The sequence below is a fragment of the Paramisgurnus dabryanus genome, chromosome 16 (assembly GCF_030506205.2).
Source record: "Paramisgurnus dabryanus chromosome 16, PD_genome_1.1, whole genome shotgun sequence".
Classification (NCBI taxonomy): Eukaryota; Metazoa; Chordata; class Actinopteri; order Cypriniformes; family Cobitidae; genus Paramisgurnus; species Paramisgurnus dabryanus.
In genome coordinates, this window is record NC_133352.1 from 35,090,499 (window position 1) to 35,115,059 (window position 24,561).

The window sequence follows — 24,561 nt, forward strand, 5'->3', positions numbered from 1 at the left end:
TACTTTTTCTTACACAATTATTTTTGCTTTAAATTAATTCAATTTAAGAAACACGAGAGTCAGGACAGCATAATATTCAATGAAAACAGTATCATTTTAAAGGGATAGTTCACCCAAAAATGAAAATGCAGTCATCATTTACTTACCCTCGGGTTGTTATTGAATTTATTTATTGAACACAAAATAATTTATTTTAATAAATGATGGTAAGCACACATTATGGCACCCCCTGACTCCCATAGTCTTTATTTTTCCTATAAAGGATGGGTCACGCCAACGCTGTGCTTACCATTATTTATTAAAATATAATTTCAGGGTGAGTAAACAATGACAGAATTTTCATTTTTGGGTGAATGATATCATGAAAATCTGACTTTTTGCATGTTTAAGTGCTATAATTGGGTCCCCAGGGCTTCTATCAACCTAGAACATGTGAAAAAGCTCAACCCAGTAACTTAGTTTTGGTAAACCATTCTCTGCAAGCATGTGAAAAAATGTGTCATTGAAATTTGGCTCCCCTTGTGATGTCAGAAGGGGATCTTATTATAATAATTCCACCCCTTTATCTGAACTATCCAACCACAGCACTGAAATTTAATGGAGAGATCATCTCATTTGCATTCAAGAACACACCCAAAACAAGACATTTTGCTCACAGCTACAAGTGGCAATAAATGATCTATGCGCTATAACATACGTATTAAAGTCTTAGCTTAGCTTTTGAAAAAAAAAAAAAACACTTTCGCCTGTGAAGTTATCATGGCAAAACCCACATCTGTATTTAAAGCAGTGATTCCTCTAGTCAGTGTAGTATGAGTATACATCACACATTTATTAGTGAACAACCCTCTCCAATCAGCCACAATTAAAAAAAATATGATTGCACTACTCGGTAAAGCAGAACTAGCAACTTTCATTTAAAAAAAGTACAAATCTTAAAAATTTCAATCAGTATACAGATGTATTTATAATACACTATAACTAGTTATATGTTAAATGCTACAAACAATGATTCCAATGGAATGAAAAAAATTATAGCATTAAGAACCATTTCCTATATATAATATATATATATTAGCATTTTTATTCATTTCTTTTTTATTGTTTCTTTTTTTCTTCCAAATACAAACATGGCAAAAATGAGGTAACTGTAAATGTGCAAGTACCAAAGCAAAATATCTTCCTAACACAGAACACATGCCCCTGGCCCTGTAGTTGTCGGCTGGGTAGTCTGGAATTCAGGCAATGACTGACCCCTAGAGGCCAGGAGGAGAAGATAACAGTAAACAATCCACTATCCCACCACAGCAAATAATCATTGGTAAACAATCAGTGGCGTCTATGGAGCAATCAACAAATCACAAACCCTAAAGTATTTAGCTGCTTATTGGAACACAATTTTCCACCACACAAGCTGTGAGATTATTTATTAGTTGAATCACAGAAAGACTACAAGATTCTATTTATTATCCTTTCTTTTTTGTTTTTGTTTTTTTAGTAATTCAGTACAGGTAACACTGAGGGTTTTCAAGGAATCTTGATTATTATTGTGAAAAATTCCTTTAGAAATAAGGATATAGTAGAAATAGCCCACAGCCAGTTACCCCAAGCAAAAGTGCTTGCGCGTGTATTAACAACTTATTTCTTTTTTTTTTACAGATGCTAAAGAAGGTAGATTAAAACCGTACGACGGGTATATTTTGGTAAATGAGTGATTTCCCCCCAATACTTTTAAGGCAGATGTACTCGGGCAGTAAAATAACATCTCCACACATTTCGAAACGGTCACCGTCTACCAGCACATACAGCTAAATAAAGCTAAATAAGTTTTTTTTTTTTTTTAAGTGAAACCCTTGTTGATAGTTAACTGTTGCTGACCACTTTGTTAAGTGTACTAGTAGCACTGCATGCTGCATGAATAGACACCCATAACAAACTATTGCATTCTCTTATGTGAATGTAGCATTACACCTAAATATAGATTATCTAGCACCTTTTAACTATATGGCTTTCTGTTAACTAGATCCCAGGCAAGTGTGTCAATCACTGAGGCAAGCACGACTGTGGTGAGGATCGCTTTCTTTTCATCTAATGTCCTAGATTATTCCTTATACTGTGTATATATTTATATTTTATAACTCTTTTGCAAGTACAAGCACAATAAAATCTTGTAGTCATTCGATTCTGTTACAAATGTGTGCAGTACAGTGCATGGCAGTTATCAGCTGAGCAAAAGTCCCTATACCCAGAACCCAAAGCCAACTAGATCTACCTAAACACCAGTTGGGACCTGGTTAGACATGCATGCATATTGTGCACAATTAAAATACTTGCCCACCCCGATATCTTTCACTGAAAATACAGTTTCTTTTTTTGTGTGTGTGTGTTTTTTTAAATCATGCAAACACTGTAAGAATAGTCTTGGAAGTGGTCTAGGTAGGACAAGTGTGCACCGGGGCACGTTTTAAAATGGGATTACAACCTTTATGTGCGGTTCAAGTACGACAACACAGCTGTAAAACAGGTCCGAGTAACATACGCTAATGATCGGTTGCAGTAACGAAAAGCCTGCTTTCACTCAATACAACATGTCACATTATTGTTTCTTTTTTCGTTGCATGCCAGTCTCATAATGGAATAATATTCACCACCATTTAAAAAAAAAAAAAAAACATTAGTTCGATTACATTTAAAATACCCACGGCCTGAGGAAAACAACCCCGGAATACCCAAATATTCCTCCATGGCGTTAATCCCATTTGAAATGGACTGTTTTCCTTTATTTTTAATTACCGAGAGGCCCTGAGTGATTTTTTTTCATACTCAAAATATATGCCAGTGAACAGATATGTATACATAGATTACTTATCAAAAGTGTGGATTAAATTCATTACAATGGCTTGGTTTTTTTAAACCTGGCACGCAAAGATACTCACATTCTCTAAAAGAGTCCCTTTACCCGAGAAAAGCCAGTGTGTCTATTAATTACAATGACTATTCAGTGGACAAACAACTCAGGAATATATATATATATATATATTTATGTGTATATATATAGATAGATTTTAAAAGATCTTAAGGGAAAAAGTATACCCAAATTGTTCATAGTTTACCCAAACAAAGTTGTTTTTGGAATCGCACAAACCGTAAGTTGAGCGTTTTACAGTGCATTCTTTTTTTTTTTTTTCTTTAAACGACCCTAACGCTCCGTCGTCCGCGTTTCGAATCCTATCCGGGATCTTCGTGGTACTTCTACAGTCAAGTGGCGCACAGGAAAGGGGGTTTCAACATTCTTTTGTCTTAAAAACAAGACGATAATTTTACCTTTCACGTCAAGGCTATGCATACAATGTTTTTTTTTCTTTCACATCACGTTACGCTGCGAGCGCGGCCTGAGACCTGACAGCGGGAGGCGAACGAAAACGCATTAAAGATGCTTTAGTATTCCAACCGAATCCTTCAAACTCTCTCAGAAGGTAAAACAAATAAATAACACCACTAAAAAAAAACAACAACAACATACTTTGCTAACAAAAGACTTGAAGATTAGTAACAGGTTTGTGCTTGTCAAGGTCTTGAGAAGGCAGAGCTGAGATCTTGTAGAGTAAATATGTTGATTATTTGGCTCACGAACGAGGAATAAAGGCCAGAGTCCTCTCCGAAATCAGGTCAGTGTTTCGTTCACACTCGTATTGCTTTCCGCAAAGCCTCTCCAAAGTCTGGACAGGTGAACGCGATCTCCTGGCCTCTCCGGGCTGGGTGAAAATGAGAGGACGTGCGTCCGCACCCCACCCCCAAAAAGCTGGATGTTTTCTTTTTGTTGAAATGCGGTGGATCTGGTTAATATTGCTAGTCTAAAAGAACAGTCCCGTCCTGGATGTAGCCGACAGCAGAGCGATGAATCGGATTCAAGAGGGCCATTCCAGAATAGATGGAGGTTGTGCGGTGCAGCCAGGCGGAGGCTGGAAAAGGCAGTGTGCAGTGTTTTCATCCCTGTGTTTCACGGGCCAGTCCGATTACCCTTGCCAGCGAACACCAAAAACGAAAACTCCACAGCGACCCCGTGACCCCATCGCAGAGCTCCGCTCCTCAATGTCTCTTCAGCCGTGATGAGATTATCATCCGTCAGTCCGTTTTTTTTTCAGGCGTTTGAAGTTTTAACCACTACAAAGTCACACCGTCACAATAGCATTCGCAGATAAAAGAGAACCGGGAATAAGATAAGATTCAAATGATCAATACATTATTGCAAAACATAGATTATTAACAAGTCCCTCAGCCCATCACGTGCATCTATGATGGCCGTCCGCCGTCAGAGGCGAACCGTCTTTCCGATTGCACAGTAAAGCCGACAGCAAGCATCACTCAGGCCCGCCCCGCTACCCCTACCGACACACAATTTTAATTATTCGTGATTAAACAACTAGAGAAGATTAAACTGTGTAAACAAATATGCCAACACGAAATGCATTACAGGTTATCTTTGGAATCTGCGAAAACATGGGCAGGGAAAAGGAAAACCAATTTCATAAACGGAAAACGCTCACGATTCCAGAACTCGCAAGGTGGCTAAAGGAGGCAGTAGCTTTCACACGATGATGCACAGCAGAGGTCAAACAGTTTCCATACAAATTTCGAGATTGCTTATTGTAGAGGTGGGGTTAGGAGCGGGGTGATGGTGCTGGAGAACAGGCGTCCCCACTTACGAAACACACTTGAGGATTTGTGCTGCTTTCCAGTGAAAGACAAAACCTGAACTCATTCCACGTCGCGGTGAACTTCAGATGCGTCGGCTCGACAGATCGGACAGGTGCGATTGGTCTGCAAGACATGTTTTATCGATTAGTTCCTCTAAACACAGACACTTTTGCTTACTAATGACATAACCATTTAAATAAAAAATTGAAGTAAAATATTAAAAAATTATGCATTACACAAGTATAACATCATATACACCTTATAATAGTCATTAAATGTAAAGTCTTGTTATTAGTTTTTGGGGTGTTTCCAGGACAGGGTTTACATTAATCCTGGACTTGGCCTTTAGTTATATTAGGACATTTAAGTAGTTTTTACAAACAAACCTTACATAAACATATTAGGGTGATTCTCACGAAATTAGACTTATGAGGTGTCTTATAAAACAGTTTGATAATAAAAGTAAATGCTCAAAATAAGTAGCATACAGTTACAGACATCTCTTCATGTACTATTTCGCACATGATTTCAACTGACATCATACAAACCAATTTTTTTTTCCACATTTAAGGGGTGTCCATGACTAGATTTGGGTTCTTTGACATGGAAATATTTATAATTAAAAAATCTAAAAAATAAAAAGCTTCAGTGCATGTTATACTATAAACATTTACAGTAAAGAAACATGTTGGTGATCATTGGTAAATGTTGAGACAATAATAAGGAATTTAAAAAATATTTTCATCCTCTGCAACAGTTTTCAATCATTGTTTAAGCCCTCAGGGAACTAAGATTTTCAAAAAAAAATTGTTGTAAGGGACATAATTGACTGTGACACTCAAGATGGCTACCAGGTAAGCAGTTCTTATTGTTTCTCTCTGGATAAAAGTTGAAATTTTGTTTGTCATAGTACCTAGACAACATTTTAGTTCTCATTACCGAAACATGAGTTTGTAAATGCATATATTTAATATAATATCATGTTGCGGTAATGATGATTTTTTTCTAAAAAAAGTAAATAATTTTATAGGAAATATTTTTAAATCCTCTGAGAATAATGGTAATAGTAAGTCCACACCTTAATCTTATATGTGCAAAAAAAAATTGGCTTCAAGCGCTTTTTAAAAAATCTGATGCTGGACACCTCCTAAATCTGGATTTCGTGAGAATCACCCATTACTGGTGTACATCTTGAGACAAAACAATGGCACTGATATATGTTAAGATATGTCAATGAAAGATATTTTTAAAGTAAGGACGCTCAAACATGTATTTAAGTCTGGGACTAGCATAAAACCTGTCCAAAAAACCACCCCATACTGATTTGCAAACAACATTAAAGAGCACCTATTATGCATTTCCTGATTTTACCTTTCCTTCGGTGTGTACGTGTGCGTTTGTACGTATAAAGAGATCACAAGATGTTGCAGGCCATAACAATGTGATATTTTCTGTAAAAACTGTATCTTTACATGCCTTATATTGGTTAAAATCATTCTATACTAGTGGTGCAACGGATCGCAGTTGATCCGTGATCCGTACGGATCACGACCCACGGTTCGGCTCGCATGTGATTCGCGGATTAATACGCAAATTTAAATAGGGAAAGTTTATAATTTGTAAGTGTTATAAAGGTTTGCAAATGTTAACATTCAATTGATTTTAAACAGTTTAACTGCAAAACGGCGCTAAAGTGATCAGTTTACTTTGCGCACAAACGCACGCGTGCGGTTGAATGCGTCCGGTCCAGCTCGAGTAAAAGCTCTGGCTGCCCATACAACGACGCTTAGAAAAGTTGTAGTGGACGCTCTGACGCTCGAATGCATTCTCTGAACTCCTCTCAGGCGGAGGTTTCCGCCTTCCGATTGGTTGCCGGTGAACATTTCCGCCTTCCGATTGGTTGCCGCCGAACCGCGTCATATCTCATTACCATAAAGTTGAGCTGATTTCAACTCTCCTCGACGCTCACGCTGTACATGACGCGCCGCGCCGCTGCTCGCCGGAGCTCGCTGCCGGCTCTCATTGAAAATGAATGACTTCCGGACACTTTGACGCTCTCGCCGGTGGCGGTCTGAATGCACAGTAAGACGTAATCATCCTTCAAAGATCAGAACTCTTGATCTTTAAATTTCAGAGAGTTGCGCTACTCTCTCTCATACTGTAGTGTATTAAAATACATTTGGCTAATAGAGCAATGAAAAACAACGTAACGTTTTTATGTGGGACGACTGTAATGCTGCGCCGTCTGTAATTCACCCTTTGTCTGTGTCTGTGCGCTCGTTTAAGGGGACTCGGTAGTGCACAAACAGAGAGATGCAGTCTGTGCACATTTGGTCTTAAAGAGACAGTAAGCTCAATTGACCTACTTAAGTCTGTGTCATTAATGTTAATCAAACAACCCAAGACAAAGAGAAAATCACTTCTGAAGCTTTAAAAAAATAATAATTACATTTAATTAATACAATAAATGCAGTGTTATTATTCATTTGATTTCTGTAACTAATGATTTTAGACCTTACTTAATGTGCAACCTTGTTCTTTTTATAAATGTTTGTAATTTCTTGATTTGTTATTAGAATTTTCCCATACTTTTTTTTTGCTGATCCGAAAAATGATCCGATCCGTGCCTCAAAATCCGTAATATGATCCGAACCGTGAGTTTTGTGACCCGTTGCACCCCTATTCTATACCGAAATAGAAAAACAGCGTTGACAGCCCAGACAACAGACGACTCGGGGCCGAAACTGCACCAGAGCTGCGGACTTCAGCATGGATCTGTCCCAGAGTCGTCTGCTGGCTGGGAGAGTTTGACAGAAACTAAATTGACAAAGTGAGGTTTGCACACACGTATGATTGTCATTTGTCGTGTTTGCAAAGCTTGACCTGCACGTTAAACTGATGGCAAGACTGAATGAGACCACTACAGTAGGCTGAATCAGCTGTGAATATCAATCCACGTCAAAATCGATGCCTTTGATTAGAGATAAGACGCTACAGCACATGCCTTCCAGTATGAGGCATTACATTTTTAATACACGCTAATCTTGACCAATCAGAGCGTTTTGGAAGAACGGGTTTCATGAAGTCCGAAAGTTAATGTTTAATGCTGGGTTCACACCAGACGCATTTGAGGCGTCAAATTTGCGTCTACCGCACGTGGATGGATGCCTGAACAGTTTGAGTTTACTCGCTTTATTTGCGTGTGAAATTCTAGTCATCCGAGACATTCACGTGGAAATTCGCATCATGAAAGGGGCTTCCATGTAATCACGTCACTACTAGAGCAAGCTCCTGATTGGTTAATGCGGCAAGTTTTTCCGCCAAAGTTCAAAATTTTCAACTAGCATGTTTTCCGCAGCAATGCTCAATTACCGCCATTTGCGCAAACTAGATGCACAAATGAGGCAGAATCGCATCTACCGCGCCGCGCTAAATGCCTCATTCGCACCGCGTTGCCGCGTCTTTACATTGACTTGACATTGAAATACTCGCGCTTGATGCCTCTACCACGGCTGGTGTGAATGCAGCATAAGACACATTGGGAAGAGACGCAATAATACAAAATATGTGAAAAAAAATTTTTTATTAACAATTAACCATGAAAACCATTTCTAGTACACCACAAAAAATCAAGACATTTAATAAGGTTATAATAGGTGCTCTTTAATAACTTTATGCTAACTCGTCTTTTCAATTCAGTTGATTTTCCATAGACCTTTTCACAGCGTGCATCATTGCAAAGCAGTTTTAAAGAAAACATTTCAACACAGAAGAAACAAGAGAAAAAAGCATCAAAATTAACAGAAGAAACGTGTGAAATCTTAACCAAACCCAAATTATTTCTTCTATGGAGAGAAAAAAAAAAGCAGGAAGTCACTTACCTTCAACCACTTGTCCACACACTTAGCATGAAATTCATGGTTGCAGGGCAAAACTCGAAGTAGTTGCCTTGACTCAAAATCGCAAAAGCATACGACACAACTGAAAGAAAATCCCAAGGAAAACAAATTAACCTCAAAATTCAAAAAGTGCACACAAGACAAAAGTACAAACACTTACAGAGTTTGTTCAGATTGGTGGCTTTCTAAATTGAACCTGTAGGACGGAAGTTGCTCTATATCAGCTTTTGTAAGTCCGCGAGGTTTTGCTTCTCCGAGCCTCTCTGCAAGGTTTAATAACGCCTAAAATATAACAACAACAGTGTGATTAAAACATGAAAATACAATCCATAATGTTAATGAGCTGCCTGTGAAAAAAACAACTGCAAAGAGTTTAATATTTTAATTCATACTAGGTTTGGAAATGAGTGTGAAAACTAAGAATGGTTACTATCATACAGAAAAAAAAAACTTTTCTTACTAGATGAGGATTTACCTCATAGTTCTCCATTTCCACATCATCAACATCCAAGTCCAGACTGATAGCAGGACCCACAGCGGTTTGAGGCACAGGAAGCATTGAGCTGTTTCACAGGTTAAAAAAAACATTTATTAGCATCCACTCGATGTAAACATCAACCAACCCATTTATAGCAGAAAAACACAAGCACCACACAACATTTTATACTTTTCTCTATTCAGGATTTGCAATACATTAGTTTTTTGGACAGAGAAGGAAGTTTTATTGAAATGTAAAACAATGAAGTATGATGAACGGCAGGAGACACTTACAGGAAATAGGGTAAGAAGCCGGGGTAGTAAGGTGGTGGAGGAGGTGGCGGAGGCAGTGGTTGCTGTAACCGGTACCTCTGTCCAGTCAAACGCCTCGGCAACAGATGAGGATATGGCTAAGGACAAAACAAGCAAAACATTTAGCTTCCCATACCAGGGTTTCCCGCAGCACATTTCAGTTCAGGCGGCCCGCCTAAGCTTAGAAACCCTACCGCCTTAACTAGGTCATCCAAAAAAAAAATAATAATAAATTCTCTGCGCAAAAGGCCGTGAGGTGCATATCGGAGAATAGCACTTACGCACTTCACACTGCTAGCGGGAACGCACGCCACTTGGCCGAAATGAGATAAATACGTGGTCCGTCATGTGTGGAGGATGGTCAGTTGATAAAATGCGTGTCCGTGAGAAATGTAAGTGGACTTATGTCTTGGGTTTATTTAAGCCTGTTATTGTATTAGTCTAAAGTAAGTTAGCTGGTGATTTTGTTGTTTGAGCAACCTGCTAGCTAGGTTTCATGTGCCTGTTGGTTAGATATAATTGTTGAGCGCTCTTGCTCACTTTATTAATGTACATTATTTACATGCTACAGTAGTTACACTCCTTTAAGATAATGTCATTAAAAGTGGGAAATAATAAGTTTTTACAATTTTTGCGCTATCTAACATCGTTCGCCAGACGTTCTACAACATCTGCTACAGTTTGTGTTTATTAACCCTTTAGTTTCACTTCATCACACAGCTATTCCCGTTAGAGGTAAAAACATTTAATTCATTACTAATCTAGTATGTGTTCATTTCTGTCATAGTTTCTTCAAAATTAAGTTTTATTTGAGTGTTTTAAATAAAAATATTTTATTTTCATCATGACGCATACACCCCGCCCCTTTGATTGCCACACCCTCTGCACTGCGCACTTGCCCAACCCTACCACCTTAACTAACAAATTTTCTGTGGGAAACCCTGCATACATTCATTTATTCATGGCAGCCCACCACAAAATCAAAACTAATGATAATTTTAGACCTTACTTAATGTGCAAATTTGTTCTTTTTTATAAATCTTTGCAATTTCTTTATTTGTTATTAGATATTTCCCACCCCTTTTTTGTTGATCCGAGAAAATAGTACAATCTGTGGCTCAAACACTGTTATGTGATGCGAACCATGAGTTTTGTGATCCGTCACACCCCTTATAGGGTAAGTCCCGCGCCGCTGCCTAGTTTATTCTTTATTTAAAAAAAAAAAAAAGTTATTGACCAATCAGAATCAGTGAACACACACACCCCCGGGGACCAATGGGGACAGGTGCCTTGCTAAAGGGCATCCGAGTCGCAACCTGCCAGCCGTAAGACTCAAAATGCAACTCTTGGGTTACGAACCCAACTGTCTAACCATTAGGCCACGACTGCCCTAAAGGTTTGAGTTTATAACCATTGGCATACCAGTTAGGGTTGTGCCGATAGATGAAAGGATCGTGTATCAACAATCGTCAGACATATCGTCAATAGTGGGTTTTCATTACGATAGTTGGCAATGGTTATTATTATCATCATCATCATCATCGTTTCACATTAACATGAGCATTGCGTGCTTTTCCTCACATGAAAGGGTTTGTTGGCTTCACTTTGCGCGAGAGAGCTTGTAACACGTGCAGATTCCTTTTCCAGGGACAATTTTCCAGCTCCCCTTGAGTTAAACATTTGATTTTTTACCGTTTTGGAATCCATTCAGCCGATCTCCGGGTCTGGCGCTAGCACTTTAAGCATAGCTTACAGACATAAAATTCCCCTGCCATTGAAAGTAACCATGGGGACTATTTCAGCAAAGTCCTTGATTATTACAACAGAATGAGAGTATAGTTCCTAGACATATCTGCCTAGAAAATCACAACTTTTCATTTTCTGTCGGTCTTAGTACACGATGTAACTACAGAAGATTCGAGTTTTTAATAGGAAAAATATCAAAACTCTTTGGTTATTTTTAGCGCGATGCTAACGGTCTAATCAGATTCAATGGATTATGCTAAGCTACGCTAAAAGTGTTAGTGCCAGACCCAGAGATCAGCTGAATGGACACCAAAACAGTAAAAATCAAATGTTTAACTCCAGGGGAGCTGGAAAATGAGCATATTTTCAAAAAAAAAGTGGATAATACCAGCCCGCTCTTAATCTCTACCAGGTTCTGCACATTAAGTTCACTGTTACTGTAAGTCTTTTGCATAATGCCATTACCAATGCTAATTCTTCTCATTTTAATCAGCATTTGCCTCTTGGTTTGATTAAAGCAATGTGGCGGCTCTATTGACATATAAAGACTGAAAGCCATCTTACCACTCCGTAGGGCAGCTCTTGGTGAAGGGGTTCCTGGGGGAGGTACTGGAGGGGAAGGGAGGGAGTCATTGCTGGTGGATGGTGAGCTGGAGGATAGGAGAAGGTTCCTAATGGATGCTGGTCACCCCGAAGATCCACTTCATTCTCCACCCTCTGCAGAGGCTGATCGTGCGAGAGTAACAAAATCACTTTAAGACTCTTTCACAACACACCTCTCCAATAGGATTATCACCATAATCTTAGTTTTATATAAACAGTAATCTGTACTTACCATACGTGGGTGCTGGGGTTGCAAGGGAACAAATTGATTCAGAGGAGGGAGATGAGGAGGCTGGTGGGGTGGCACTGGGGGACTGGGATGAAGTATAAAATGCTCACTGGAGATAAGTGGTGGAAACGGCGGGTAGGACATGGGCAGGTGCTGCATGGTGCAGGCCTGAATAAGCTGCAGACAAAGAGAGAGACGGAAAAAGATGAAACAAGGGTCACTTATACCAAAGATGCACTCGAGAAGAAAGTGAGGACTATTTAGAAAGTAAATGATTATTGTTAATATTAGAGATGTAGCAATGCGGACACACACTCTGACATATCTAACATTTCGACTTTTCTATAAATGCATTTTAGCAGTCTGCACAGAGATTCTCATTTGAACTAAATATTCAATGCATTATTATACACTCACCTAAAGGATTATTAGGAACACCATACTAATACTGTGTTTGACCCCCTTTCACCTTCAGAACTGTTTTAAATCTACATGGCATTGATTCAACAAGGTGCTGAAAGCATTCTTTAGAAATGTTGGCCCATATTGATAGGATAGCATCTTGCAGTTAATGGAGATTTGTGGGATGCACATCCAGGGCATGAAGCTCCCGTTCCACCACATCCCAAAGATGCTCTACTGGGTTGAGATCTGGTGACTGTGGGGGTCATTTTAGTACAGTGAACTCATTGTCATGTTCAAGAACTAATTTGAAATGATTTGAGCTTTGTACATTATCCTGCTGGAAGTAGCCGTCAGAGGATGGGTACATGGTGGTCATAAAGGGATGGACATGGTCAGAAACAATGCTCAGGTAGGCTGTGGCATTTAAACGATTCCCAATTGGCACTAAGGGGCCTAAAGTGTGCCAAGAAAACATCCCCCACACCATTACACCACCACAACCAGCCTGCACAAGTGGTAACAAGGCATGATGGATCCATGTTCTCATTCTGTTTACGCCAAATTCTGACTCTACCATCTGAATGTCTCAACAGAAATGGAGACTCACCAGACCAGGCAACATTTTTCAACAGTCTTTAACTGTCCAATTTTGGTGAGCTCATGCAAAATGTAGCCCTAGTGGAGATGAGTTGTACCCGGTGGGGTCTTCTGCTGTTGTAGCCCATCCGCCTCAAGGTTGTGCGTGTTGTGGCTTCACAAATGCTTTGCTGCATACCTCGGTTGTAACAAGTGGTTATTTCTCCTCTGACTTCTAGCATCAACAAGGCATTTTCGCACACATGACTGCTGCATACTGGATGTTTTTCCCTTTTCACACCATTCTTTATAAACCTTAGAAATGGTTGTGCGTGAAAATCCCAGTAACTGAACAGATTGTGAAATACTCAGCCACCAACCACCATCCCACACTCAAAATTGCTTAAATCAACTTTCTTTTCCATTCTGACATTCAGTTTGGAGTTCAGGAGATTGTCTTGACCAGGACCACACCCCTAAATGCATTAAAGCAACTGCCATGTAATTGGTTGATTAGATAATTGCATTAATGAGAAATTTAACAGATGTTCCTAATAATCCTTTAGGTAAGTGTATAAATGGCTTTTAGCATGTAGATCATATTTATTGAGCATCCATAAAGCGAACAGGGCTAAAACACATTTATCTGTCTCCTGTAGGCGATGCCAAATTTTTGGCTTTACTACGATACCAGTTTTAGTGGTCAATATGCTGACACGAATACATGAACACATTTGCACAAAAAAAGTGCACTTCACTATCTATGTTAAAAGAGCCCTAAAAGGTTTGCCCTAGTTGACAGAAACACTAAATTGACCTAAAATATGTGAGGATCGATATGAAATGCAGCTATAAATCCATGTCTTATATGCAAGCATGAGAAGCACATACAGAACGTACATTTATAACCGAATATCTCCGGCTAACGGGACAGGTGTGGAAGACACACACATCGGCTAATGTAAAGCTGGAGCGAGGTGACACATGTTAGCTGTGCTCTACACAAACTGCACTGATATTCCAGCTCTTCCTTTTCAAACTCACTGGAGGAGGAAGGAAGCACAGCAGAGAGAGCTGTCCGCTGAACATTACCGAGCATGCTGGGAGCTGCTGAGCATTGCAGGCTGGCATAGGCTGCCCGGTGTGGATGGGAAAACCGTGGGTCGTCACCGTGGTAACTGTGTAAGAGATCGGAACTGATCCTTGGTGCATCTTGGAAAAATAAGACAAAACGTTCAGGTTACTTGCACAAACAATGCAATTATTTATTTAAAATTCATATCACAGCATTGTGCACAATGATGTCAGATGGTCATTACATAAATATGGAAAAATCATAGATCAAGCATCAAATAAGCTTTGTTTGACCCAAGACTAAAGTCTACTAAACTAATGATGATATCTGAAACATCAAAATTTAATTTCAATCACTGACCCTTGAACCAGAGCCATGACCTAGGGAGGAAATATCAAATTTGCAAAACGACTCTTAAGATTAATACCTGTTCATGAAGATCCACCATGATGGAGCTCTGCTGGGGTGGTTGTGTGGCAGTATGCAGCATGCGTGGAGGTGCAGTGTTGTGACTATATTGCCTGGACTCATCTAAAGGAATCTGCTGATGCTGGGAGAAGACAGGGTGGTGGAAGTTCTCATCCTGATGCAGGGAAGCGTGCACACCGGGTCTATCGCGCTGCCCCCACTGACGTCGCACTGGAGGACTACAGCATAAATGCATAATGTAAGTAATAAGTAGATGCTTTAATCAATACTAGAGATGAACCGATATATCTGCCAATAATCAGTATCGGTCGATAAAAGCCATTTTTCACACTAACGGGAAAAGGAAAATGCAATGAATTTGAGCTCTGTGTATAGAAAATGCAAAGAAACATCACTGGTTTAAAGGAGACAAATCATGAAAATCTGACTTTCTCCATGTTTAAGTGCTATAATTGGGTCCCCAGTGCTTCTATCAACCTAGAAAGTATGAAAAAGATCAACCCAGTGCAAGCATGTGAAAAAATAGCTCATTGAAATTGGGCTCCCCTTGTGATGTCAGAAGGGGATAATACCACCCCTTAATCTGCACTATCCAACCACGGCACTGTCAATTAGGTCAGAGATCAGCTCATTTGCATTTAAAAGGACAGCTAAAACGTCAAATTTTTGCTTACACCTACAAAGTGACAATTTTAACATGTTATAATAAATTATCTATATGGTATTTTGAACTAAAACTTCAAATATGTACTCTGGGGACACCAAAGATTTATTTGACATCTTAAAAACGTCTTGAGAAATGTGCCTTTTAATGTTCACATTAAAGGTCATTATATAAATTGATAACGTTTAAAAAATTATATTTTTAGAATTTAATATAACCACCAAACTATCGGTATCTGCAGATATCAGTCTGAATAATCGGCTATCGGTGGAAAAATTTAATGGTGGTGCAGCTCTAATCTACACCCGAACTTTAACCCTAATGGGACAGTTACACAATGCCGCTTTCAATTGTAAATTCAATTAAAACGTTTAAATCGGGTCGGCTGTTCGTTAACATGACAATGGCGTTTCAGAGTCATGAAAATGCAAACTTTGAAGATGGGTCTCAAAGTGCAAGTTTCTGAAAAGCGTTACCGTCTCCGTGTAAACTACGTAAATGTGAATCTGTGATAATGGTGACATCATGCGCATGCATTTCTTCAGTCTATAGGCATGTGTGAGTAAAACCAAAACAACAATGGTGGCCCACGAGATTGTGTTTGTGCTAGGGATGCTAAACAATTAATTGCGATTAATTGTTAGCAGAATAAAAGTTTTTGTTTACATCACATATGTGTTTAAACTGTGTATAATAAATATGTGTGTGTGTATATATATATTATATATATATATATATAAATAAATATGAACACATTCATGTATAATTTTAAGAAAAAAATTGTATATACTAAGTATTTATATTTATATAATATAAATTATACATAAATATACAAATGTATATACACATGTAAACATTTCTAAAACATATACATGCATGTGTGTACACTTATTTATACAAGGTTATTATACACGGTTCACACACATATATGATGTAAACAAAAACTTTTATTCTGCTAACAATTAATCACGATTAATCGTTAAGCATCCCTAGTTTGTGCTGAGTTTACTGAGTTTATTAACACTTCTCGAACAAAGTTTAAAAAAGTTTGCCATTTCATTGTCCAGGGTAAAAATCTCATTATCAGTCTAAACAAAACTGTGTGATGCTGTTGCCATGTTGTTTTTATTGCTTTGTAGAAGAATGCATATGTGTGCAAGCGTAGTGTTTCTATACAAAATAACATCGCCACCTACTGGTCTGTCATACTTAATTGAGCGTTTTAGTCGTCTTCACAGATCCATCTAAACGCTGATCTTTATCAACAGCGTTGTCATGCGTATGTGAAACTTTTCAAAGATGCGAAGAAAAAGCGTATCTATGCATATGCGAGTGAACACGCACAGTCGATCGCACAGCCTGGCAAAACATAGTTAATTTGACTCATACACGTGTGCTATCGTTCGACGTATGCGCAATGCGACAAATTGCAATACCTCTCTTGATCTACATATTACACACTCCTGTGTGCCCATGTGCGACCTACGTGTACACAAAGGTTTCATAAATGCAGCAGTGCACATACAGTACATTTCTGATGAAATTTGCGGTACCCTCGCATAAAGTTGCATGCTCGTTCATTTTCCCTTCTGGGATTCAAACCTACAGCATTTTATAATCCAGATCAGCCCGGGGGCCATATTACAGCAAATCTCCACAATCTTGGGTTTCTCACCACCTCCAGTTATAAAATAACAAGACTGTATGCACAAAATTTGTTTTAAGAATAACTGCTGCTGTAAAAAACTTTTTGCATAAACTAATCGTAGTGTTCAACTCACCTTCTCCTGAGGTGCAGAGGGGTGAAACAAGGCTCCCCGGCGACCCTCCTCTGGTTTAAGGGGGCTGTTGATGGCCGCCTACTCACTGCTACTTCCCATGGTCGCATTTGTGACGTCGTATGGACGAGTCACACCTGGGGTTGGGACCAGTAGTGCAAGAGGCACTTGTGTCTAACACAGCCTCAGATTGTCAGGGTTCTGTAAAAAAAATAAAAATAAATACAAAGCGTTTTGAATTATGCCGCAGAGAAATTTATGGTGCTTTTTGTGAGAGAATCACAACCTCATAAATAATATGATAATACAGGGGTCAAACCATTAGTTAAACAAATTGTTTTAGCAAAATTAAATGATGTTTGAACTGAATTACTGATCAGTTGGAAGAGGGCTTGCTTTTACCGTGTGTTACAAGCCCTAACTTAGTTAACAACATCGTTTTATCCTAGAGTTAGGGCCAATTTGTAACTCTGGGTTAAATGATTATTAAACCTAATTCCTAGTAATAATTTTGAAGTTGGTTTGTTTTTATCATGACATACAACATGTGTGAGTTCCAAACATCAGTGAGTTCCAATCCTTTGGTTAATACGATTGTTTTACAATTTGTAATTGGGTTAAATGCTAATTGGAAATAATTTTGAAGTGTATCTGGCAAAAATATACAGTGTTAAATTTTAAACCAGGGTAGACTTGTATACCGTAGATGTAAAACAAGATTTCTAACAAGGATTGTATTGTTGTTAATCCAGAGTTAATTGGACAGTTCATCCAAAAATGAAATTTCTGTCATGATTTTCTTATCCTCTAAACCTGTATGAGTTTCTTTCTTCTGAGGAGCACAAAACAGGATATTTTGGTAAATGATGATAAGCACACAATTGATGGCACCAATTGACTTCCATAATAGATAAACAAATAATATGGAAGTCAAAGGGTACGGACTAGGGATGCATAACGATTAATCACGATTAATCTACAGCAGAAAGTTTTTGTTTACATCATATATGTGTGTGAACTGTGTATAATAACTTTGTATAAATAAATGCGCACACATGCATGTATATATTTAAGAAATGTTAACATGTGTGTATGTATAATTTATATTTTTAATATATTTAAAAAAAATCTTAATTATACATGCATGTGTGCATATTTATACATACATAATTATTATGCACAGTTCACACATATATGATGTAAACAAAAACTTTTAATCGCGATTAATCGTTATGCATCTCTAAACTACGGACAACAAAATCTGTCATTATTTACTTATCATCATGGGTTGCAAACTCGCATGCTTTTAATTTATTCATTTATTTGTGAAGCACCAAAGAAAAAAATAGCTCACACCATTTACATTCCCAAGACTTCATCTTTGTATTAAACATGAAACGGTTTACAAAGACCAGAAAGTGAATAAGGATTAAATAAGGACAAAAAACATACAGGTTGATTTAATTAACACTTTAAAAATTACCCCAGGTTAACAAATTGGAGCATGAGAAGCTTTTAATAAAAACATGGATAAAACAAAGGATAATTCTTTCATCCACAAGGGCAAAGCATCACTAACATGACCCTCATCAAATTATTTATTTCTCAATGTCAAATGTTCTGTAGTCTTTTAAATTAACAACAAGGCTTATGAAACTAAAGTTATACCAAATTTATAAGTTTGTATAAATTAAAAAAAAAACTGCCAAAAAAATAAAAAAATCTATCACAATCGCTGGGGCGCACATCTAAACTTCCCAACGTGTCAAATACATAAACGCCACATTTTACGACATTCAAATGTACAGTGTCATGTCTAATGATTGACAAATAGTCAAATGTTGACAAACCTGAAGTGTAAACAGTGTTTAAGACAAAGACGGGCAGGTTTTCCACAAAGAGGGGGAGCTGTAACTTCAACAACAAAAGCGTCGAGCGCCATGTGCTCATACAGAGACAAAGCAATAACAAAGACTCAGCTCTCACCCGCGCCCAAAATCATTTCAAACAACTTCCTGACACCACTCATCCGGGATTCCTATTAAACATCGCCAATGTGCGTGTTTAATGTGAATAAACCACTTAATAGTGTCACTGTGGCCCAGCAGTATACATCAACCATAACACAAAAGAGTCGCGAGGCCGAAGTTTAACGGGCGCTCGCGTGGACATCCGCAGTTGGGCACGTGCTTCGTAAACAATTACAAATCACATATCGTTTCACTGGTTTCGTGTGTTTAACGATAAAATGAATCTAATGTGCTTAAGTCTCCAGCTGCTAGCGTTAGCATGTAGCCATCCCTAGTATAGCCTTAAACAGGAAATGCCCAGACGCTCCTCTGACAAAAGCAACATGTTTTGCATAAAACGCCACGTTAAGACAGCAACGATATATTTTTAAAACAAACGTTTATAAAATCGCGAGTGTATTTTAAGAGCTAAATAACAGTCTTGAGCACTAACTTGAAGTGTAAACCAGACGAGCTTACTTGTTTTCAATGGCGGGTGAGTTTCCGACTTGTCCACGCGCTGTTTGTTGGCGACCAAAACGCAACGCGAATGTCTCGTCTCGTGAACTCGTTGAACTTGAAATCGTCTGAGAAGTCGTCTGGGATGCATAAACCTGAAGATGCTCAGGGTTTACATTCGAGTGTCTCTTTCATCGCTCACATCCACCGACTGCAGGCTGCGCTGTTGTTGTTGTTGAACAGGCGCGGATCTCCAGCACAGAAAGGGAAAGTATATCTCCCCGTTTTACAAACATCAGTTTACTTCTCTCCACTTGTGAGCCCGCAAACTAGTTATACCATGCTTCATGAATAGTGCTTCCGAACTGGGTTTGATCTCTGTCATCCCTCGTTGTGCTGTGTGTGTTGCCTTGTGTGCTTCAATATTGTTGTGGTCGTGTGCATGTATAGTCACGCCTTCTTTCTCTACAAACTAGCACGCAAGAGAGAGACACCCAGTTACTTCAAATGTTTAGTGTGCGGTTAAATTGATCCAGTCTGGCACCATGGTTAAGTTAGTTCAAGTCACAAATTATTTTTTGTGCCAAAGCAATATATACAGAGCAAACATTCATTATTATGCCATTGATTTATTATGCCAGTTAAGAGTTGTATTTACTTAAAGGTGCCATGGAATGTAAAACTGTATTTACTAAGCTTAGATGGATAATAAGTACATGGGAATGACATATCGTGAGCATCAAACATGATTGTTTCCTCCTTATGTGTGCATGCAAATGACCGCTGGAAAACAGGCCAACAGTCCAGATGGCAACATTAAATTACACATTTAATTAATTACAAAGTTGTGATTGTTGAGTTAGCGCAACATGCTAGTTAATGCTATATGCTAGCGTCTATTACTAATCTCCAAACAATTTGTTGTTTCTCAAAGTCTGATACAGGCTCAAACATATGAGGTCTGTTTACTAATGTGAGCTACTGGCATGAGCCTCAGAGCCAATCAGAGCAGAGCTCAATATTATTATTCATGACCCTTCCAAATAGGGCAATAATAGACTGTTTCATTCAAAAGACAAATCGTAGGGTTTTAAATGGACATGTAAAACGGATAATTTCTATGTAAATATCTGTGAATAAATGTGCTTTAGAGGGCCAAAGATGACTGAATGTTTCCATAACCTTTAACATCTGAAAAACAATTCTGTTATCCCAAAAGGTTTTGTGGAGTGAAGGTTTTTGTTAAAAGACAAGAAAGAAAAGGTTTTCTAAGAATCTTTGACTGAACAGTTCTTTTAGAAACCAAAAAAATGGTTCTTCTATGGCATCAATGTGAAGAACCTTTTTAAGCACCTTTATGATAAAGGTCACGTTCTTCCTGATCCCATTTTTTGAATGTGTAAATGTGTAAAGTTGCTATAATAGCATAAATAATTCCTGTAAAATGATAAAGCTCAAATTTCAATGCCAGGCCTGATATATTTTCTTTAATAGAATTCCCTTTCAAAGCCTACAGCGAACAGACGGTTTGGACTACAGTCCTCTATTTCCTGCATTAATGACGTCAGTAAAACTGTTTTTGGACTAAACTCCGCCCACAGGAATACGTCAGTCGCCAGCTTTGGCTCAAACGGCTCTGCTAAGCTAAGCTGCTTTCGAATCACAAAACAAACTACACAATCAGAACTCGTTACGTATTTCTGAAGGAGGGAATAAATGTAAATAAAATATGACAAATGCCGGGAGACTTTTTACGTTATAAATACGTTTTTTTTCACCCAAATAAAACGTCTTACAAAAGTTGCAGTTTGGTCTGGTTTTGTTTTTGTAGTAAACAGACGTGATAGCCTATTTACGTTTTTTGACTATAGCTAAAGAAAAAACATGCCAATTCTAGGGGTGCACCGATATATCGGCCGATGATGGTTGCTATGTTTCTTAATGAAATGCCGCTACATCCAAAAGCCAGATGGCGCTCTCGTGCAGAAACTCAATATGCGCTGTTCTTCAAACCTTTTCAGGTATTTTCATGATATTAAACAAGATGTATAATGATTATGTTTGACCAGTGTTGCTTTTTCAAATGCATGTTATAAACGACTCAAACTAACAGTGATTTCAAATCGATAAGGACTTACTGATCAAAAGCTGTTGTACATGAAATAGCTGTGAATAATATTGGCTGTGTGATTCAGAATAGTTATTGGCCAGGTATTATTATTAGTATATCAGCATTTATCGTCACATCCCTAGTGTTCTCACAACGTCCTATGGTGTGGTTTTTAAAACGTTGTGCTCCAACATTACATAACAACCAAAATACAACGTTGTGAAAAGTTTTGTTTACCGGGATAATTATATTTCTACAAAAGTTGCTTGGAACTATTCCCTTAACAGTGTAATTAAATATTTATTACTGGTATTATTGGTTGAATTAACTTCGTTGTTACACTCTTAGTTGTCTGTTACTTTTCCTAATTTCTTGGTTTTGCAAAAACGAGAATTTATGCATTATTCATCATGAGGCATTTATTTTCCCATAAATGGTAGTGCTGTCAAACTATTTCATCGTGATGCCATCGGTATTTATAATTCAACAGAATACATATTTTTGTTCAGCAGTTTTTAAAGATGTTTTTTTAAATGATGGTCTTATTTAGGACATAGGCCCAACATAAAGGTACATGATGTTTTGTCATCCGCCTCAGCCCAGTCTGTTACATAAGCCTTGCGCCAAATGGCGAGCCGGCGGCCAAAATAAACACTTATGCAAACCTGTTTATCAGTGACTGTCAACGACATCTTATTTTTTCAGTGCAATTAAAGTTGATCAAAAAAATACTTATTTATTATTTGTGCATGAAAAATGCATGGAGCAGACTTGTTAGAGTAATCAAAAGCGTTTAAATTCTATAGGCTGACACTCAAAATAATTCTGAATTTGACTTTAATGTGTTTGAGCACGCGCAAGTCGGGAAATGTATTTTGCAGCAGTTTCAAACAAGGGCCTCGTCTGACTTCACTGCAGAGAAAACACCGCAATGTAACCTGCCTTCCTAATGTCAACTCGCAAAATGACTGAAATAATTCAGATGATAGCCTAAACCTGTCCCGTGCGTGCGACAAATCACGCGCATCCGAGAAAACGCAGGAGACTCAAACCCGCGTCCCTTCCATCCATGCACTTCCAATCCAATGTAAACATTACAGCATTATAGCAACAAAACAAGGAGGGGCTCAAGGCTTTAGGGGGACAGCACAGAAAAACACACCGACGCCTGTGTTCAAAGCATGAAAGACCGCGCAGACCCACGGAAATCCAAGCCATCGACACGAGGACGGGGGTCGTGCTTTACCTGATTGTTAATTTGTAAGCATCGCGATCGCTGACATTTCTCCTTGTGATTTTTCACATCTCTCCCGTGTTCGGTGCGGCATGATCCTCAGCTCTTCCCGTTAAATGGTACATTCCGCGGAATTCACCACTGAACTGGGAAAAAAGGTACGAACGGCGGTTCACGCGACCAACAGAATCAGAATATGACATCACTCTTCGCGTGCCGCGCGAGACCATCGACCCCTGAATGCGTCAGACGCCAAAAAGCCCAATGCACTCGCTTGAACCCAGGATCGTCCGACACCTATTTGCTTGTTTTCGTGACTTACCCCTATGAGGGGCATTTAGAGGCCGCTGTCTCGCACTACCGTAATCATTGTAAGAGTGTGTCCTCGTCAACTCCCAATGTCACGTCTCGGTTAACAAGATCACAGGGCTACGGTTAACTATTGCGGCTATTCTGCACATCACACAAGAAAAACTAAATAAGGTTGAAATTCCACATTGACAGTGACAATAGATTTTGCTGGCTGAATTGTTTTTGCTTCCTGGTCATGGTGATGATGATCATATTAAACCTATTTTTAAACCTATCAATAAAAATGTAAACCTATATTCAGATAAACGTCATGCCCTCTACTATCATCATTTGTCACGATTATTGATATGATTGTCTTGGTTTCACTGTGGAAAAACTTATCAGGGTCACATTACGTAAGGCTCGTCTGTAATTAAAGAGTGCGCTGATTTGTCTCCCTCTACTGGCCAGACGAGGAACAGGCTCTATCTATCTATCTATCTATCTATCTATCTATCTATCTATCTATCTATCTATCTATCTATCTATCTATCTATCTATCTATCTATCTATCTATCTATCTATCTATCTATCTATCTATCTATCTATCTATCAAAATATGGTCCAAAATGGAGAACTCCAATTCAATTTTATTTATATAGCGCTTTTCACAATTGTTTAATTGTACAAACCAGCTTTACATTAATAAAAACAACAACAAAAAAACCTAGAGAAAAAACCCTGAGTGAGAGCGATAGAGGATACTATATGTTAAATATTATATTATACAATTTTTACGGAATTACAATTTAAATTAAAAGGTATTAAGAATTTAGAAAGGGTACGTGTTTTATTATGTACAAAAACATGCACAGAAAAACAAAAGTCTCACAGGTAATAAAGAATAGATGGACAACAGTTTTATTAATATTTTGTTGATCCTCTTGTTTTTTTAAGCAATTGTCCCGGGCCTTGAGTCAATAAGCGTTGCCCATGTGTTGTGCTTCATTTTTTGCCAGTCTTCCTTAAATACTTTTAAAATCTGACATTGACCTTTTTTATTGTAGTAAGTTAAGATAACACATTTACATAAAGAGTAGTATTATTTCTGGGAGGCAACCCAGAACACATAACCTTTGGTCAGTGAGATGGCTGCATTGTTTACAGCAATAAATTAACAAAACGATGTACTGTCATGGAAAGCTATTATAACCATTACAGATTAAACACAAGTTGTGATTTTCCAGACTGAAATGTATCATAAAGGCTTACTGTATTAAAATATATGATGCCTGTAAAAAAAATGATTTCTCAGTTTAATTACATAATTAAAGACTTGACTTGTGTTTTAGGCTTGTATGGAGTCATTGTGCTGGTTCAGCCTCGCCCATTGCTCATCATAGCTGGGAAGCTGTAAAGTAATAAGTCAAAGTCTAATATGATAAGATTAGAATGAAATACTGGTATCCTGTACAGGGGCTTGATTTAAAACAGTAAAAAGATGTGATATAAGGTATTGTTTGTTAAATAGTCAGAGAACTCTGTCATATTACCTGCCTTTTTATTG

The 24,561-nt window shown here is 38.2% G+C and overlaps 1 protein-coding gene across 4 annotated transcripts; it reads right to left on the reverse strand.

Moving 5' to 3' along the window:
- Positions 1–808: 808 nt before the first annotated feature.
- Positions 809–23,534, reverse strand: rnf44 (ring finger protein 44). Of its 4 annotated transcripts, none has more exons than XM_065263820.2 (12): positions 22,716–23,533; positions 19,381–19,831; positions 16,895–17,092; positions 14,448–14,667; positions 13,990–14,157; positions 11,968–12,141; positions 11,697–11,858; positions 9,369–9,484; positions 9,058–9,160; positions 8,758–8,879; positions 8,580–8,679; positions 809–4,821 (listed from the first exon to the last, which is right to left on the reverse strand). In XM_065263820.2, exons 3-12 carry the CDS (start codon positions 16,999–17,001, stop codon positions 4,759–4,761), a joined length of 1,335 nt encoding a protein of 444 aa, XP_065119892.2. In that variant the 5' UTR covers positions 17,002–17,092; positions 19,381–19,831; positions 22,716–23,533; the 3' UTR covers positions 809–4,758. The 4 variants fall into 4 exon arrangements, with proteins under 4 accessions (XP_065119892.2, XP_065119894.2, XP_065119895.2 ...); XM_065263822.2 differs by having other exon boundaries at positions 9,073–9,160; positions 22,716–23,508; XM_065263823.2 differs by having other exon boundaries at positions 14,038–14,157; positions 22,716–23,507.
- Between the last annotated feature and the right edge of the window lie 1,027 nt (positions 23,535–24,561).